A 21,817-nucleotide genomic window follows, 5' to 3' on the forward strand; every position below is an offset into this window, starting at 1 on the left:
CCGAATATGTACATATCACAAGTTTTTTTTAGACAGAAATATGTGTTCTGCCTTTTATTTCCTCAACTCCTGATGCTGCCCTCCTCTGGCGATTCTACAGCATTATTTGATATTTAGAATAAAAAGCATGAATCTGATCCAGTGTGAGAGTCAACACGCACACGCGCACATGGAGGGGGTGGGGGATGGTCAGGGGGCGGAGCGACGAGGGGGAGGGAGGCTGCTCCTCCAACATCCTCACATTTTCACTTCACTTCGGACATCATCACCATCATCACCATCATCATCTTCATCTTCACACGCACGAGCAGAGGATGGCAGCGCGGGAGGAGACGCGATGAGACATGAGACATGAGAGAGTGAGACGTCACTGAGATGGAGGTTGCACTGGTCAGCTTTGAGAATGGAGGCACCAACAATGGAGAGCAGCTGGACCTGGTCCAGTCCGGACTGGTGGAGGACTTTAGCAAAGAACTGAACACGCACGGTGGTGGAGGGGGGGGGAATCCTCCTCCTCCTTCTCCTCCTCCACATCATCATCATCCTCCTCCTCCTCCTCAGGGAGCGTGGAGGATCAACGACATGAACAGCACGCTGAGCTGCAGCGAGAACGCCATGGACGCGCTGTTGCGCGCAGACCACAGTCCACATCTGTTTGACGACGACTTGCTGGACTTGGACCTGGACTCAGACAGCAATGAGCGTGTGCTCATCAACATCGCCGGCCTGAGGTACGAGACCCAGTTGGGGACACTGAACCAGTTCCCGGACACGCTGCTTGGGGACCCCGCCAAGAGGATCAAGTACTTCGACCCCCTGCGCAACGAGTACTTCTTCGACAGGAACCGACCCAGTTTTGACGGAATTCTCTACTTCTACCAGTCCGGCGGGAAGATCCGACGACCCGTGAACGTGTCGATCGACGTGTTCGCGGACGAGATCCGCTTCTACCAGCTGGGCGAGGAGGCCATGGAGCGCTTCCGTGAGGATGAGGGCTTCATCAAGGAGGAGGAGAAGCCGTTGCCCCAGAATGAGTTCCAGAAGCAGGTGTGGCTCATTTTCGAGTACCCGGAAAGTTCCAGTCCAGCACGCGGCATCGCCATCGTCTCCGTGCTCGTCATCACCATCTCCATTATCACCTTCTGCCTGGAGACGCTGCCCGAGTTCCGTGACGAGCGAGAGCTTCCGGCGACCAGCCGGCCGGACAACGGTACCGCGGTACGGCCCTCGCTGACCTTCAGCGACCCATTCTTCATCATCGAGACCACCTGTGTCATCTGGTTCACCTTCGAACTCTTCGTGCGCTTCTTCGCCTGCCCCAGTAAGTCCGAGTTCTCCAAGACCGTCATGAACATCATCGACATCATGTCCATCATGCCCTACTTCATCACGCTCGGAACCGAGCTGGCCGAGCAGGGTCAGGAGCACCAGAACGGCCAGCAGGCCATGTCGCTGGCCATCCTGCGCGTTATCCGCCTGGTGCGCGTCTTCCGCATCTTCAAGCTGTCCCGCCACTCCAAGGGTCTGCAGATCCTGGGTCAGACCCTCAAGGCCAGCATGCGCGAACTGGGCCTGCTTATCTTCTTCCTCTTCATCGGTGTCATCCTCTTCTCCAGCGCCGTCTTCTTCGCCGAGGCCGACGAGCCCGAGTCGCACTTCTCCAGCATCCCCGACGCCTTCTGGTGGGCGGTGGTTACCATGACGACGGTGGGCTACGGCGACATGAGGCCGGTGACGGTGGGCGGGAAGATCGTGGGCTCGCTGTGCGCCATCGCGGGCGTGCTGACCATCGCGCTGCCCGTGCCCGTCATCGTGTCCAACTTCAACTACTTCTACCACCGCGAGACCGACCAGGACCAGTCCTCCCTCAAAGACGAGCCCGCCTCCCCCGAACTCAAACACGACGACCAGGAGCGCAAGGACTCGGCGGGGGGGCCGGACAAGAGCAACGTGAAGGCCAACAGCAGTTTGGACCTGAAAAGTTCTCTGTACGCCTTCTGCCTCGACACACGGGAAACTGACCTGTAGGAGCGGGGCGCCCCCTGCAGGACACCTGTACATATCGCGACTGGAGCTCTTCCACCTGCCCCCGTGCGCGGTGCGCGTCCGGCGCGCGTCTCTCCTCTCTCAGGTTCCGACCCCAAACCTTTGTGCCCCTCCAAACTCTCAGAGGACCCGCGCACGGACACGTGACTGATAGCAGGTCAGTGGTACACGTGATGACGTCACGGGCGACTTTGTAGATTGATGAGGAGTGGGTGTGTCCCGCAGACCATTGCGTAACCTCTACATGTAAGCGTATGGGCATCTGGAGCCAGTGGACCAGAACAGGACGCGCACCTTGGCCCGCATCTTTCATTACTTTCATGTCATTTCACGCCATAATTACGGCACCTCGTTTCCATGGTGACCAACGACAGCTGATGCTCTCCTTTTTACTTTTTACTCATCAACGCACACAAGACAGATGGGTGCTAATTAGCAACACGTATACACATGCTAACCGACAGAACGGGCCGAGTCACGTGATCACCGACATACACGCGTTAATCTATTGAACACACATGTTCACATACACATTGAACACACACACTATAGCCTATAGAACACATATGTTCACCTACACGTATACACACACACTAACCTATAAAACACACATGTTCATCTCCACATTGAACACACACTAACCTATAGAACACACACATGTTCACCTACACATTGAAAACACAAACTATAGCCTATAGAACACACATGTTCACCTACACGTATACACACACACTAACCTATTGAACACACATGTTCGCCTACATACGTAACACACACGTTCACCTACACATTGAACACACACACTATAGCCTATAGAACACATATGTTCACCTACACGTATACACACACTAACCTATAAAACACACATGTTCATCTCCACATTGAACACACACTAACCTATAGAACACACACATGTTCACCTACACATTGAACACACAAACTATAGCCTATAGAACACACATGTTCACCTACACGTATACACACACACTAACCTATAGAACACACATGTTCATCTCCACATTTAACACACACTAACTTATAGAACACACATTCATCTACACATTGAACACACACTAACCTATAAAACACACATGTTCACCTACACGTACACACACACACTATCCTTTAAAACACACATGCTTACTTACACATTGAACACAAACCAACCTATAAAACACACGTTCACCTACACATTGAACACACACCAACCTATAGAACACACATAGAACACACACTAACCTATAAAACACACATGTTCACCTACACGTACACACACACACTAACCTATAGAACACACATGCTCACTTACACATTGAACACACACTATAGAACACACATGTTCACCTACATGTACATATACCCACACACACTAACCTATAAAACACACATGTTCACTTACACGTATACACACACACTAAGCTATAGAACACACATGTTCACCTACACGTATACACACAAACTAACCTATACAACACACATGTTCACCTACACATTGAACACACACTAACCTATAGAACACACACACTAACCTATAGAACACACACACTAACCGATAGAACACACATGTTCACCTACACATTGAACACACACTAACCTATAAAACACACATGTTTACCTACATGTACATATACCCACACACACTAACCTATAAAACACACAAGTTCATCTCCACATTGCACACACACTAACCTATAAAACACACATGTTCACCTACACGTATACACACACTAAGCTATAGAACACACATGTTCACTTACACATTGAACACACACTAACCTATAGAACACACATGTTCATCTACACATTGAACACACACACTAACCTATAGAACACACATGTTCACCTACATGTACATAAACCCACACACACTAACCTATAGAACACACATGTTCACCTACATATTGAACACACACACTATAGCCTATAGAATACACATGTTCATCTCCGCATTGAACACACACTAACCTATAGAACACACACTAACCTATAAAGCATACATGTTCACCTACGTGTATACACACACACACTAACCTATAGAACACACATGTTCACCTACACGTATACACACACACTAACCTATAGAACACACACGTTCACCTACACATTGAACACAAACTAACCTATAGAACACACACGTTCACCTACACATTGAACACAAACTAACCTATACAACACACATGTTCACCTACATACATAACAGACGTTCACCTACACTTTGAACACACACACACACTAACCTATAAAACACACATGTTCACCTACATTTACATATACCCACACACACTAACCTATAGAACAAACATGTTCACCTACACAATGAACACACACTAACCTATAGAACACACATGTTCACCTACATATTGAACACACACTAACCTATAGAACACACATGTTCACCTACATGTATACACACACACTAACACCAACCTACAGACCACACATGTTCACCTACCTACCTAACACACATTCACCTACAGTACATATTGAACACATACACATACTAACCTATAGAACACACATGTTCACCTACACGTTTACACACACACTAACCTATAGAACACACATGTTCACCTACACGTATACACACACACACACTAACCTATAGACATCACACATGTTCACCTACACGTATACACACACACACTAACCTATAGAACACACATGTTCACCTACACGTATACACACACACTAACCTATAGAACACACATGTTCACCTACACGTATACACACACACACTAACCTATAGACATCACACATGTTCACCTACACGTATACACACACACACACTAACCTATAGAACACACATGTTCACCTACACGTATACACACACACTAACCTATAGAACACACATGTTCACCTACTATATAACACACGTTCACCTACACATTGAACACACACACACTAACCTATAGAACACACATGTTCAGCAACACGTATACACACACACACTGTTCACCTACCTTTATAGATAGTACTAGATAGATAGTACTTTATTGATTCCTTTAGGAGAGTTCCTTCAGGAAAATTAAAACTTTATAACACAAAAGTTCACCGATCACTTGAACACACACACTAACCTATAGAACACATATGTTCACCTACCTTTATAACACAAAAGTTCACCTATTACTTGAACACACACACTAACCTATAGAACACACATGTTCACCAACATGTATACACACACACTAACCTATAGAACACACATGTTCACCTACCTTTATAACACAAAAGTTGACCTTTTACTTGAACACACACACTAACCTTTAGAACACACATGTTCACCTACTTATATACACACTAACCTATAGAACACACATGTTCACCTACACGTATAGACACACTAACCTATAGAACACACATGTTCACCGACACGTATACATAAACTAACTTATAGAACATGCTGACAGACTTGTTCACTTACAAACTAATACACATGTTTACTTACATAAAGACACTAATCTATATACCATCTTAACACACATGTTCACCTACACAAATACACAGACCTATAGAACACATATGTTCACCTAAACACTGAACACACACACATTCACCTACATATTGAATCCACACTGACCTACAGAACACACATGTTCACCTACATGTATAACACACACACACTAACCTATACTGTATAACATACATATTCAGGTATACATTTAACACACAAAAACCTATATAACACACATGTTCACCTACACAATGAAACACACACACTAACCTATAGAACACGCCGACATGTGTTCACTTACACACATGCGCACTAACTTAAAGAACATAGTAACACACGTGTTCACCTACCTACGCATACACACACTCAACTATAGAACACGCGAACATGTGTTCAGCTACACGTGCACACACTGACTTATAGAACGCACGTTCACTAACACGTACACAAACTAACCTACAGAACGCGCTAACACACGTGTTTACCTACACGTATACACACACACACAAACTGACTTCTAGAACATGCTGACAGACTTGTTCACTTACATGTATACACACTAACCGATACAACACGCTAATACACGTGTTTACCTTCACATACACACTAATCTATACAACATGTTAACACACATGTTCTCCTACACATACACACACTAATCTATAGAACACATATGTTCACCTACACATATGCATACACACAAACCTATATGACACATTAACCTACACAAATACACACTAACCAATAGTACACGCCAACATGTGTGTTTGCCTACAAATAGACACGCTAACTTATATAGAACACAGTTCACCCACGTGCGTTCACACACTCACCTATAGAACATGCTAACACACCTTCATTCAACACATACACAAACTAACCTGTACAACACGCTAACACAAGCGTTCACCTACATGTATACACATACTATCTTATATAACACACATGTTCACTTACATATCACACACTATACTATAGACAACACAAGTTCACCTACAGTGGGGCAAAAAAGTATTTAGTCAGTCACCGATTGTGCAAGTTCTCCCGCTTAAAATGATGACAGAGGTCCGTAATTTTCATCATAGGTACACTTCAACTGTGAGGGACAGAATGTGAAAAAAAAATCCAGGAATTCACATTGTAGGAATTTTAAAGAATTTATTTGTAAATTATAGTGGAAAATAAGTATTTGGTCAACCATTCAAAGCTCTCACTGATGGAAGGAGGTTTTGGCTCAAAATCTCACGAAACATGGCCCCATTCATTCTTTCCTTAACACGGATCAATCGTCCTGTCCCCTTAGCAGAAAAACAGCCCCAAAGCATGATGTTTCCACCCCCATGCTTCACAGTAGGTGTGGTGTTCTTAGGATGCAACTCAGTATTCTTCTTCCTCCAAACACGACGAGTTGAGTTTATACCAAAATGGATACATGGATGATACAGTAGAGGATTGGGATAATGTCATGTGGTCAGATGAAACCAAAATAGGTATAAACTCAACTCGTCGTGTCTGGAGGAAGAAGAATACTGAGTTGCATCCCAAGAACACCAGACCTACTGTGAAGCATGGGGGTGGAAACATCATGCTTTGGGGCGGTTTTTCTGCTAAGGGGACAGGACGATTGATCCGTGTTAAGGAAAGAATGAATGGGGCCATGTATCGTGAGATTTTGAGCCAAAACCTCCTTCCATCAGTGAGAGCTTTGAATGGTTGACCAAATACTTATTTTCCACCATAATTTACAAATAAATTCTTTAAAATTCCTACAATGTGAATTCCTGGATTATTTTTTCACATTCTGTCTCTCAGAGTTGAAGAGTTCCTATGATGAAAATTACAGACCTGGGTCATCATTTTAAGTGGGAGAACTTGCACAATCGGTGGCTGACTAAATACTGTTTTGCCCCACTCTACATTATGTAAACACACTAACTTACAGAACACGCTAAAACCACTTGTTCACCTACACTTACACACACTTACTTGTAGACCACACATGTTCACCTACATGTAAATACACACACTAACTTATAGAACACCCTAACACGTGTTCACATGTACAAACTAACCTATAGAAACTTTAACACACATGTTTACGTAGGCATTCACATTCACTAATAACACACACAAAGTCACCTGTAACAACACAAACACTTACCATAGAACCTTCAAACAAAGGGTGTCCAAAGTGCGGCTCGGGGGCCATTTGCGGCCCGCCGGTAATTTTTTAACGGGCCCACGGCCCATTTTAAAAATACGATTGAAACATTTTTAAAACTTAAAAAGTGATATAAAAGAGCAAACGGGTAAAATGTAAAAAGAAAATGTTGCAATGTTTACTCTAATAACACAAAGCTACCATGCAGGCTGTTTCTTTCTTTAAAAAATAATAATGAATCAAAAAGAATGTCATTATGAATTATTGACCTATTCAAGGCTCCAATTACGTCACGTAATATTTTCAACTTTGAGATATTTTTGGGGTAAAATGTTGCATATTTTGTTTGACATAAAAAACTGAGCTGTTTTTTTTTTTAAAAAAAAGGGCCTAAAATTAACAAACAAAAAACATAAACACCATTAAAACGTATAATTGACGGATAGATCTGAAGTTGATCTCGAGCATATTGTGTTAAAAGTAAACAGTAAAAAAATGTATAATTTATTTTTTAACACTTTAATGAGTAGGACCCTTTTGGATCCCCAAAATGTGTTTTAAGTGTCATTGCTCAAAAAATAATAATGAATTAAAATCAATGGTGTTATTAGTTATTGACTTTTTTAAGGCTCCAATTATTATATAATCTCAAATATTCCACTTAAAAATATATTGGGTGATAATATTGCATATTTTGTGTTTTTTTTCCATCAAAAAACAGGGTTTTCTTTGACAAAAAGAGCATACAACTTAAATCATTAAAATCATTATATTGACGGATGGACCTAATGTTAATCTGGAGATTTAAAACTTGGTTAATAATAAAACAAAATTTTTAATATTTTTTTGACCAAAACCCTTTGGGGTCCCCGGGATCAAGCCTGAGTGGAGGCCTAAATGTATATTGGTTATATGTATATATATACCTATGTATATTGGGGCGGTATAGCTCGGTTGGTAGAGTGGCCGTGCCAGCAACTTGAGGGTTGCAGGTTCGATCCCCGCTTCCGCCATCCTAGTCACTGTCGTTGTGTCCTTGGGCAAGGCACTTTACCCACCTGCTCCCAGTGCCACCCACACTGGTTTAAATGTAACTTAGATATTGGGTTTCACTTTGTAAAGCGCTTTGAGTCACTAGAGAAAAGCGCTATATAAATATAATTCACTTCACTTCACTTATACATATATTGTATTGGTTTTTAAAATAGAAAAATGTCAAAATGACCCCCGCTTGCTTTGATTTTTCAGTCTGCGGCCCTAAGTGAAAAAAGTTTGGACACCCCTGTTCTAACAGGTGCTCTTACACATTTCACATATAAACTTATAGAACAAACATGTTCACGTGTACATATAAACACTAACTTATAGTACACGCATGTTATCTTAGATGTAGGCAAAATAAAACATGCTAACAGATGTGTTCACCTACACATAAACATCTAAGCTACAGAACACACTAACACATGTTCACTAACTTGTGTTCACTTTCGCGCATGACACACACTAACTTATAGTACACATGTTCATTTCGACATATACAGTACAGGCCAAACATTTGGACACATTGATTGATTGATTGATTGATACTTTAATTAGTAGATTGCACAGTTCAGTACATATTCCGTACAATTGACCACTAAATGGTAACACCCGAATAAGTTTTTTAACTTGTTTAAGTCGGGGTCCACGTTAATCAATTCATGGTACAAATATATACTATCAACATAATACAGTCATCACACAAGTTAATCATCATAGTATGTACATTGAATTATTTACATTATTTACAATCCGGGGGGTGGGATGAGGAGCTTTGGTTGATATCAGAACTTCAGTCATCAACAATTGCATCAACAGAGAAATGTGGACATTGAAACAGTGTAGGTGTGACTTAGTAGGATATGTACAGCCAGCAGAGAACATAGTGAGTTCAGATAGCATAAGAACAAGTATATACATTAGAAGTACATTTGAGTTGTTTATAATCCGGGGAGATGGGATGTGAATGGAGGAGGGTATTAGTAAAGTGTTGAAGTTGCCTGGAGGTGTTGTTTTAGAGCGGTTTTGAAGGAATATAGAGATGCACTTACTTTTATACCTGTTGGGAGTGCATTCCACATTGATGTGGCATAGAAAGAGAATGAGTTAAGACCTTTGTTAGATCGGAATCTGGGTTTAACGTGGTTTGTGGAGCTCCCCCTGGTGTTGTGGTTATGGCGGTCATTTACGTTAAGGAAGTAGTTTGACATGTACTTCGGTATCAAGGAGGTGTAGCGGATTTTATAGACTAGGCTCAGTGCAAGTTGTTTTACTCTGTCCTCCACCCTGAGCCAGCCCACTTTGGAGAAGTGGGTTGGATTGAGGTGTGATCTGGGGTGGAGGTCTAAAAGTAACCGGATTAGCTTATTCTGGGATGTTTGGAGTCTAGATTTGAGGGTTTTGGAGGTGCTGGGGTACCAGGAGGTGCAAGCGTAATCGAAGAAGGGTTGAATGAGAGTTCCCGCTAGAATCCTCAAGGTGCTTTTGTTGACCAGAGAGGAGATTCTGTAGAGGAATCTCGTTCTTTGGTTGACCTTTTTGATCACCTTGGTTGCCATTTTATCACAGGAAAGATTAGCCTCTAGAATGGAACCTAGGTAGGTGATCTCATCCTTCCTGGTGATAACAATGTCACCCACTTTTATAGTGAAGTCACTGACCTTCTTAAGTTTTATATGGGACCCAAATAGGATGGATTCCATTTTACCTAAGTGTATGGATAGCTTGTTGTCAGCGAGCCAGGTGCAAATATTGAGGAGTTCAGCACTGAGGATTTGTTCCACCTGTGACTTGTCCTTGCCGGATACCAGCATGGCCGAGTCATCCGCAAACAGGAACAATTCACAGTGGCATGCTGATGGCATGTCATTCACGTATACTAGGAACAGTAAAGGTCCTAGTATACTCCCCTGAGGGACTCCACAGCTTACTGAGAGGGGAGGGGACACGGTGCCGTTCACCTCTACCACCTGTTTCCTCCCCTCCAAGTAAGATTGCATCCAGCTTGATGAGGTTTCGTCGAATCCGATTGCTCGGAGCTTATCCAACAGTATAGCGTGGTTAACGGTGTCAAAGGCCTTCTGAATGTCCAGCATGACCATGCCGCAGTATTTGCCCGCGTCCACCTCATGTTTGATGTGGTCGGTCAGATAGAGAAGGCATGTGTCAGTGGAGTGGTTAGTTCTGAAGCCGGATTGGAATTTGTACATTAGTTTATTAGTAGCAAGGTATCTATCAACCTGTTCATAAACTATTTTCTCCATTACTTTCGAAATGGAACTGAGAATAGAAACAGGTCGGTAGTTACCAGGTTCTAATTTCACATCTTCTCATTCAATGGGTTTTCTTTATTTTCATGACTATTTACATTGTAGATTGTCACTGAAGGCATCAAAACTATGAATGAACACGTGGAGTTATAACTGAAAACATGTTTTATAGTCCAATTACTTCAAAATAGCCACACTTTGCTCCGATTAGTCTTTTGCACACTCTTGGCATTCTCTCGATGAGCTTCAGAAGGTAGTCACCTGAAAGGGCTTTCACTTCACAGGTGTAATAGTTTTAATGCCTTCAGTGACAATCTACAATATAAACTGTCATAAAAATAAAGAAAACGCATTGAAATGAGAAGGTGTGTCCAAACTTTTGGCCTGTACTGTACACACCCTGACCTATAAAATATGTGTTCACTTAAATGTCCAATACACACTAATTTATGCAACACACATGTTCATTTAGACATATCCACGCCTTGACCTCTAAAACACGTGTGTTCACTTAAACACATATAAAATGCTAACTTATAGAACACACATACTCACCTACACGTATAAGACATACCAACCTATGAAATACATGTGTTCACTTACACATAAAACACACATTAACCTATAAAACACGTGTTCACTTATACATATAAAACACACAAACCTATAAAACACATGTTCACTTATACATATAACACACACAAACCTATAAAACGCGTGTTCACTTACACATATAACAGACATTAACTTATAAAACACGAGTTCACCTACACATAAAACACACATTAACCTATAAAACATGTGTTCACTTACACATATAACAGACATTAACTTATAAAACTCGTGTTCACTTGCACATATAACACATATTAACCTATAAAACACATGTTCACTTACACATATAACACATATTAACCTATAAAACACATGTTCACCCACACATATAACACATATTAACCTATAAAACACATGTTCACCCACACATATAACACACAAACCTATAAAACGTGTGTTTACTTACACAGAAAACACGTGTTCACTTACACACATAACACACACAAACCTATAAAACACATGTTCACTAATACATAACTCACACAAACCTATAGAATGTGTTTACTTACACGTATAACAGACATTAATTTATAAAACGTGTTCATTTACACATATAAAACACACAAACTATAGATTCAGTGTTCACTTACACGTATAACACACACAAACCTATAGAACACGTGTTCACTTACATATTTAACAAACACAAACCTATAAAACACGTGTTAACTTACACATATAACACACAAACCTATAGAACCCATGTGTTCACTTACACATATAACACACACAAACCTATAAAACACATGTTCACTTACACATATAACACACAAACCAATAGAACGTGTGTTTATTTACACATATAACGGACATTAATTTATAAAATACGTGTTCACTTACACATATAATACACACAAACCTATAGAACACATGTTCACTAATACATGTAAAACACACAAACCTATAGAACGTGTGTTTACTTACACATATAACAGACATTAATTTATAAAACACATGTTCACTTATACATATAACACACATTAACCTATAAAACAGATATTCACTTACAAATTTAACACACATTAACTTATAAAACAGTGTTCACTTACACATGTAACACACACAAACCTATAAAACACATGTTCACTAATACATATAAAACACACAAACTATAGAACCAGTGTTCACTTACACATATAACACACAAACCAATAGAACGTGTGTTTATTTACACATATAACGGACATTAATTTATAAAATACGTGTTCACTTACACATATAATACACACAAACCTATAGAACACATGTTCACTAATACATGTAAAACACACAAACCTATAGAACGTGTGTTTACTTACACATATAACAGACATTAATTTATAAAACACATGTTCACTTATACATATAACACACATTAACCTATAAAACAGATATTCACTTACAAATTTAACACACATTAACTTATAAAACAGTGTTCACTTACACATGTAACACACACAAACCTATAAAACACATGTTCACTAATACATATAAAACACACAAACTATAGAACCAGTGTTCACTTACACATATAACACACATTAACCTATAAAAAAAAAATGTTCATACTTAACACACACAAACCTATAAAACACATGTTCACTTATACATAACACTTATACATAACACACACAAACCTATAGAACCCATGTGTTCACTTACACATATAATACACACAAACCTATAAAACACATGTTCACTAATACATAAAACACACACAAACCTATAGAACATGTGTTTACTTACACATATAACAGACATTAATTTATAAAACACATGTTCACTTACAAATTTAACACACATTAACTTATAAAACAGTGTTCACTTACACATATAACACACACAAACCTATAAAACACATGTTCACTAATACATATAAAACACACAAATTATAGAACCAGTGTTCACTTACACATACAACACACATTAACCTATAAAAAAAATGTTCATACTTAACACACACAAACCTATAAAACACATGTTCACTAATACATAAAACACACACAAACCTATAGAACCCATGTGTTCACTTACACATGTAATACACACAATCTATAGAACACATGTTCACTAATACATAAAACACACACAAACCTATAGAACATGTGTTTACTTACACATATAACAGACATTAATTTATAAAACACATGTTCACTTATACATATAACACACATTAACCTATTAAACACATGTTCACTTACAAATTTAACACACATTAACTTATAAAACAGTGTTCACTTACACATGTAACACACACAAACCTATAAAACACATGTTCACTAATACATATAAAACACACAAACTATAGAACCAGTGTTCACTTACACATATAACACACATTAACCTATAAAAAAAATGTTCATACTTAACACACACAAACCTATAAAACACATGTTCACTAATACATATAAAACACACAAACTATAGAACCAGTGTTCACTTACACATATAACACACATTAACCTATAAAAAAAAAAATGTTCATACTTAACACACACAAACCTATAAAACACATGTTCACTTATACATAACACTTATACATAACACACACAAACCTATAGAACCCATGTGTTCACTTACACATATAATACACACAAACCTATAAAACACATGTTCACTAATACATAAAACACACACAAACCTATAGAACATGTGTTTACTTACACATATAACAGACATTAATTTATAAAACACATGTTCACTTACAAATTTAACACACATTAACTTATAAAACAGTGTTCACTTACACATATAACACACACAAACCTATAAAACACATGTTCACTAATACATATAAAACACACAAATTATAGAACCAGTGTTCACTTACACATACAACACACATTAACCTATAAAAAAATGTTCATACTTAACACACACAAACCTATAAAACACATGTTCACTAATACATAAAACACACACAAACCTATAGAACCCATGTGTTCACTTACACATGTAATACACACAATCTATAGAACACATGTTCACTAATACATAAAACACACACAAACCTATAGAACATGTGTTTACTTACACATATAACAGACATTAATTTATAAAACACATGTTCACTTATACATATAACACACATTAACCTATTAAACACATGTTCACTTACAAATTTAACACACATTAACTTATAAAACAGTGTTCACTTACACATGTAACACACACAAACCTATAAAACACATGTTCACTAATACATATAAACCACACATACTATAGAACCAGTGTTCACTTACACATATAACACACATTAACCTATAAAAAAAAAAGTTCATACTTAACACACACAAACCTATAAAACACATGTTCACTTATACATAACACACACAAACCTATAGAACGTGTGTTTATTTACACATATAACGGACATTAATTTATCAAATACGTCTTCACTTACACATATAACACACACAAACCTATAGAACACATGTTCACTAATACATAAAACACACACAAACCTATAGAACCCATGTGTTCACTTACACATATAATACACACAATCTATAGAACACATGTTCACTAATACATTAAACACACACAAACCTATAGAACATGTGTTTACTTACACATATAACAGACATTAATTTATAAAACACATGTTCACTTATACATATAACACACATTAACCTATTAAACACATGTTCACTTACAAATTTAACACACAATAACTTATAAAACAGTGTTCACTTACACATATAACACACACAAACCTATAAAACACATGTTCACTAATACATATAAAACACACAAACTATAGAACCAGTGTTCACTTACACATATAACACACATTAACCTATAAAAAAAATGTTCACTTACACACTTAACACACACAAATCTATAAAACACATGTTCACTTATACATAACACACACAAACCTATAGAACGTGTGTTTACTTACACATATAACAGACATTAATTTATAAAAATATGTGTTCACTTACACATATAACACACACAAACCTATAGAACACATGTTCACTTATTCATATAACACATAACCTATAGAACGTGTGTTTACTTACACATAACACACACAAACCTATAAAACACATGTTCACTTATACATATAACACACATTAACCTATAAAACACATGTTCACTTACAAATTTAACACACATTAATTTATAAAACACGTGTTCACTTACACATACAACACACACAAACCTATAGAACACATGTTCACTAATACATAAAACACACACAAACCTATAGAACATGTGTTCACTTACACATATAATACACACTAACCTATAAAACACATGTTCACTTATACATATAACACACAAACCTATAGAACCCATGTGTTCACTTACACATATAATACACACTAACCTATAAAACACATGTTCACTTACACATATAACACACAAACCTATAGAACCCATGTATTCACTTACACTTATAATACACACAAACCTATTGAACACGTGTTCGCTTACACATATAAGACACACTAACTGGTTCCCCTACACCTATAATATGTATTCACCTACACACACACGTGCACAGAACGTGTTAAATCCCACGCCAAGTTCTGTATTCACATACAGCACACGCTCAAGTATAGAGCAGGCCCGTGTTTCAGAGAAGCTAAGCGCTGAAGCGGCGTGTCGTGAGAGTCGTGTCCTTGAAGGGCTGCTGGTGTGTGACAGCAGCAGATTAAAAAAAAAGGCAGAAATTACACACACACACAAAAAAAAGTGGAAATATCTTGTCAAAGCTGGCCAGTGATGGACGTCTCGTTTGGCTGCCCACACTAAAACTGCGTCGGATTTAATCCTCACTTTACTTCCATAATCTCACATCGTGCACACCATTCTTAGAAACACACACACACACACACACACACACACTATCTATATTTGATAAGTGCTGGCTGAGCATGAGCGACATGGGCACGTGCACACGCGTGTTCTTAAAGTGTCCAGCGACAGAGCCTCAAAGCGAGAGATTAGCGCAAGTTACTTTCTGGAAGTCCACAAGCCGAGAAGCGCTGGAAGCGGGAGAGACGACGCGAGGAGGAAGTTACATAACATACACACATACATACATACATACACACACACACACACACACACACACAGACATGCACGAGCAATGGCAGCCTGAAAGAAAACCAAAAAAAACAACTGCACTCGCCAGACGTTAAAACTGGTCGTCGCGTGGCAGCTCAAAAAGGTGGATTTATTAGAGAACTTGATCAGGGAACCTCAAGCACATGTGCACATCACGCCGTGTCATTAGCGTGATTAGCAGTCGTGTTGGCTGGGGACACGGCGACGCGAGCGCTTACGTAAGCTAATTGTTTAGCCGGCAGCCAGCTTGGTGAATTGTTGGCATGACGCTCCTTCAAGTCAAACTTTGTGACATCACACACACACACACACACACACACACACACACGGCGGGCACCCTGTGACACACGGCGACGCCGCCGATGTGGAAATGATGGCGGCGTGCGCTCATGTGGAAACGTGCATGCCTCTTTGTCCTCTTCTTTTCTGCTCCTCTGCTTCTTTTCTTTGGGTGGTCTTTTAACGTGCGTGCACGTTGCAGCGTGGTCAAAGGGTGACCTGGCGCGGGAGCGAGGCGTGACCCCGGGGCGTCTCAGCGTCCGGTCAAGGATGTCCAGTCCGGTGATGCGCTGGTGCTGTGGAAGCGGTAACCATGGCGACCGCAGCGGCTGTCATCTTCTATTGGCCTCGAAAGCAGCTTTGTGTCCTCCGTGGTTGCTTTTTGATACGGGGGGGGGGTCAAGGTGCGGGACCTCAACACACCTGGGCGCACGGGATCAGACAGCGTGAGGCGTGTCAGGTGCGAAGGAGGGAAGCGGCGCTGCATATGCTGCGGTGGATTACAGTCATCCAACTTAATGCCTGACAGCGTGCAATCATTCATAACTAGACGGGCGGCGGCGGCGGGTGCATGCGGCCTCGCCATCTGCCGCAACGCGCGGGATTAACTTCGAGGAAGATGCGGGGGGGGGTTGGGGAGGACCCGCGTGCGTGCGCGCACACATGCACATCTGCAGTCAAAACAAGACGCGTTATGTGTGGTGTGACTTACGTGTGTGTCTGTTTCCTGCAGAGTGGCTGACCTCTGACCCTTCACCTGCTGCACGTCCCCTTTGATCCCCCCCCCCTCCCGCCCTGCCCCCTGGACCTCTGTGCCTTGCAGCAAAGCAGCGGATGGTTCCTTCTCGGTGTTGTGAGCCGCCGCCGCCGCCACGGGGGAGGGGTCGCTGTGAAGAAAAACAACATGTCAAAGAGTCATCTATTTTTCTACCTGGGGAGCCCCCCCCCCTCCCTTAAGCCATATCTACCTGCTGCACTGGTGTGCATGTTACCCCACATGCATGTTTGGACCGCGCCTGTCCCTTTAAGGACCCCTCCCACTAAACACTGCCAAAAGGTCTGCAAAAGCCAAAAGTTTGTGTGGTGTTTGTGAACATGTTATTTTTAATGTTATTTATGCAGAAAAGTGATGGAATAAATTCCATACAATTCCAGTGTCTCTTTATTCCTATGACATCCACTAGGTGGAGCCATTCAGCAACTAAAGCTATTTTAAAAAAGGAAAACACACATTGATGGAGGTCAGAGGTCACTCACTAGAACAGTAGATTCTGTGGTCTTAAAGGCCTACTGAAACCCACTACTGATAGTTTATATATCAGGGGTCGGGAACCTTTTTGGCTGAGAGAGCCATACAAGCCAAATATTTTAGAAAGTATTTCTGTGAGAGCCATATAATATTTTCATTTAAAACTAAATACAACTAAATGTGTGCATTATTAAGTTAGACTAACATTTTTAGAGTATAATAAGTCTCTAATTCTTTTTAATAACATTGTTATTCTGAAGCTAACCAACAATAAATAAAATACTTCTTACCCTTAATGCGATTTCTTGAACAGGCGCGGTAGAAACCGGATGGATGGATTAAAATGCATGAGAATGTTTTATATTTTGAACGTTCTTTTTGACATTGTGATTACCAGCGGAATTATTCATTACTTATCATGTTAAGCAAAGTCAGCTAAGATTTATCTGAAAGCCAGGTGCGGTCATCAAAAGAGCCACATCTGGCTCTAGAGCCATAGGTTCCCTACCCCTGTTATATATCAATGATGAAATATTAACATTGCAACACATGCCAATACGGCCGGTTTAGTTTACTAAATTACAGTTTTAAAATTTCCCGCGGAGTTTCTTGTTGAAAACGTCGCGGAATGATGACGCATGCGCGTGACGTCTCGGGTTGTAGCGGACATATTAGCCCAGCACCACACACGGCTAAAAGTAGTCTCTTTCCATCGCATAATTACAGAGTAATTTTGACATCTGTGTTGCTGAATCTTTTGCAATTTGTTCAATTAATAATGGAGACTATAAAGAAGAATGCTGTTGGTGGAAAGCGGTGGATTGCAGCTGCCTTTAGCACCGAAACACAGCCTGTGTTTCTTTGTTGTGAAGCTTTAACACAGAGCGGTCAAGTGAACATGTTTCTCTACGTCAACCAGCAAGTTTTTGGATGGGAAAATTGTGATATTAAGTCGGCTCTTACCGGAGACTTCAGTGGATTATGCGACCTCATCCTGCAGCCCTCCGACTTTCAGGTATGACTTTTCAATCTCGCTAAAACACCATTAAAACAATAAGCAGATAAGGGATCTTCCAGAATTATCCAAGTAACTGTGTCTAATTACACCTGAAACGGTCCCACTGCCGCCGCCTGAAACCGTCGCCTTTTAAATGGGTTGTACTTGTGTAGCGCTTTTCTACCTTCAAGGTACTCAAAGCGCTTTGACACTACTTCCACATTTACCCATTCACACACTGATGGAGGGAGCTGCCATGCAAGGCGCCAACCAGCACCCATCAGGAGCAAGGGTGAAGTGTTTTGCTCAGGACACAACGGACGTGACGAGGTTGGTACTAGGTGGGATTTGAACCAGGGACCCTCGGGTTGCGCACGGCCACTCCCCCACTGCGCCACGCCGTCCCTTTTCTTTTTTTTGTGCTTCACTCTAACTTTCCTCATCCACAAATCTTTCATCTTCGCTCAAAAATAATGGGGAAATTGTCGCTTTCTCGGTCCGAATAGCTCTTGATGCTGGAGGCTATGATTATAAACAATGTGAGGATGTGAGGAGCTCTACAACCCGTGACATCACGTGCACATCACCTGCTACTTCCGGTAAAGGCAAGGCTTTTTTATTAGCGACCAAGAGTTGCAAACTTTATCGTCGATGTTCTCTACCAAATCCTTTCAGCAAAAATATGGCAATATCGCGAAATGATCAAGTATGACACATATAATGGACCTCCTATCCCCGTTTAAATAAGAAAATCTAATTTTGAGTAGGCCTTTAATTTGAATAATTAGGTTTTAATTATAAAATATACAGTGGATGGAGATAACGACAAATGAACTCTTTGGTTGCATAGCAGCTAGTTGCACAGGTGGTCTGTCACTTTAAGAGAATGATGGCCGCTAATGAAAGAACCCACACAGTTATTAGCCTAAAGTTTCATGTTCTCCTTATTTCAAAGTTCTGTGGAAGTTTTGCTACTCAAGTAAAGCAAACCAATAAAAAAAGAGTATTTATTTTCTATTTTTATTATCTCCCATATATCATACTACAATCTACCGCACTCTATTCTATCATGTTTCATTATGTTATCAACTACACTTTCTGTACTATTATATTTTACTATTCCTGACAGGATTATAAAGTAGAGCGTAGAACCGTACAAAACAATAAAATCCAATAGAATAGAACAGACTAGCATAGAATACAAGATAACCACGTAGAATACAGTAGGATAGAATAAAGAAAGATAAGATAGAATAGAATGAATACAATACAATATCCATCTATTCATTTTTTACAGCTTGTCCCAGTTGGGTTCGTGGGAGCGCTGGAGCCTATCTCAGGTACAATTGGGCATAATGTAGTCAAATATAATATGATACGATAAATAACGTGTATATATATATATATATATATATATATATATCCATTTTCTACCGCTTATTCCCTTTTTTGGGGTCGCGGGGGGCGCTGGCGCCTATCTCAGCTGCAATCGGGCGGAAGGCGGGGTACACCCTGGACAAGTCGCCACCTCATCGCAGGGCCAACACAGATAGACAGACAACATTCACACTCACATTCACACACTAGGGCCAATTTAGTGTTGCCAATCAACCTATCCCCAGGTGCATGTCTTTGGAAGTGGGAGGAAGCCGGAGTACCCAGAGGGAACCCACGCATTCACGGGGAGAACATGCAAACTCCACACAGAAAGATCCCGAGCCTGGATTTGAACCCAGGACTGCAGGTACTTCGTATTGTGAGGCAGACGCACTAACCACTCTGCCACCGTGAAGCCCTATATATATATATATATATATATATATATATATATATATATATATATATATATATATATATATAATACATATAAATATTATAGAATATGATTAAATAGATGAGAAAACCACAAAATAGAATACAATAGAATATAAATATAAAGTAAAATAAAAAATGGGTTTCCATAGAACAAAGTGCAATGTAATAAAGTAGAACAAAGGAATTTAAAATAGAACAATATCAATTACAAAAAACTAATAATAGAAGGTAGAATATAAACAGAAGGTAGATTATGATTTAAGAAAAAGATTTTATTGTAAAAAAAAATAAATAGTGTGTAACAGATTGAAACAGAATAGAATAGAGTGGTGTATAATAAAATAAAATATTGTATAAGAGAATTGAAGTAGAACAAAAATAAAATCTGAAAAAATAGAATTAAAAAGAATAGCATAAAAAAGCACGGAGTAAAAAAAAAATCCCTCGGGAAGAGCTAGACGAAGTGGCTGGGGAGAGGGAAGTCTGGGCTTCACTGCTTAGGCTGCTGCCCCCGAAAACTCGACCTCGGATAAGCGGAAATAAATGGAAGGATGGATGGATGGATGTTTAGAATTAAGTTCATGAATCCAGATGGATCTCTATTACTATCCCCAAAAAGGGCACTTTACGTTGATGATTACTTATATGTGTAGAAATCTTTATTTAGACCAGTTGATCTGCTGCTTCTTTTCTTTCTCCTATGTCCCCCCCCCTCCCTTGTGGAGGGGGTCCGGTCCGATGACCATGGATGAACTGGCTGTCCAGAGTCGAGACCCATGGACCGCTCGCCTGTATCGATTGGGGACATCTCTACGCTGCTGATCCGCCTCCG

At 40.2% G+C, this 21,817-nt stretch overlaps 1 protein-coding gene across 1 annotated transcript; it reads left to right on the top strand.

Moving 5' to 3' along the window:
- The first annotated feature begins 205 nt into the window (after nt 1–205).
- On the top strand, nt 206–18,052 carry LOC133561146 (potassium voltage-gated channel subfamily A member 1). Its single transcript, XM_061914398.1, has 2 exons — nt 206–2,203; nt 17,658–18,052. Exon 1 carries the CDS (start codon nt 376–378, stop codon nt 2,026–2,028), a length of 1,653 nt encoding a protein of 550 aa, XP_061770382.1. The 5' UTR covers nt 206–375; the 3' UTR covers nt 2,029–2,203; nt 17,658–18,052.
- Nucleotides 18,053–21,817: the final 3,765 nt, after the last annotated feature.

This window comes from Nerophis ophidion, linkage group LG10, assembly GCF_033978795.1.
Source record: "Nerophis ophidion isolate RoL-2023_Sa linkage group LG10, RoL_Noph_v1.0, whole genome shotgun sequence".
Classification (NCBI taxonomy): domain Eukaryota; kingdom Metazoa; phylum Chordata; class Actinopteri; order Syngnathiformes; family Syngnathidae; genus Nerophis; species Nerophis ophidion.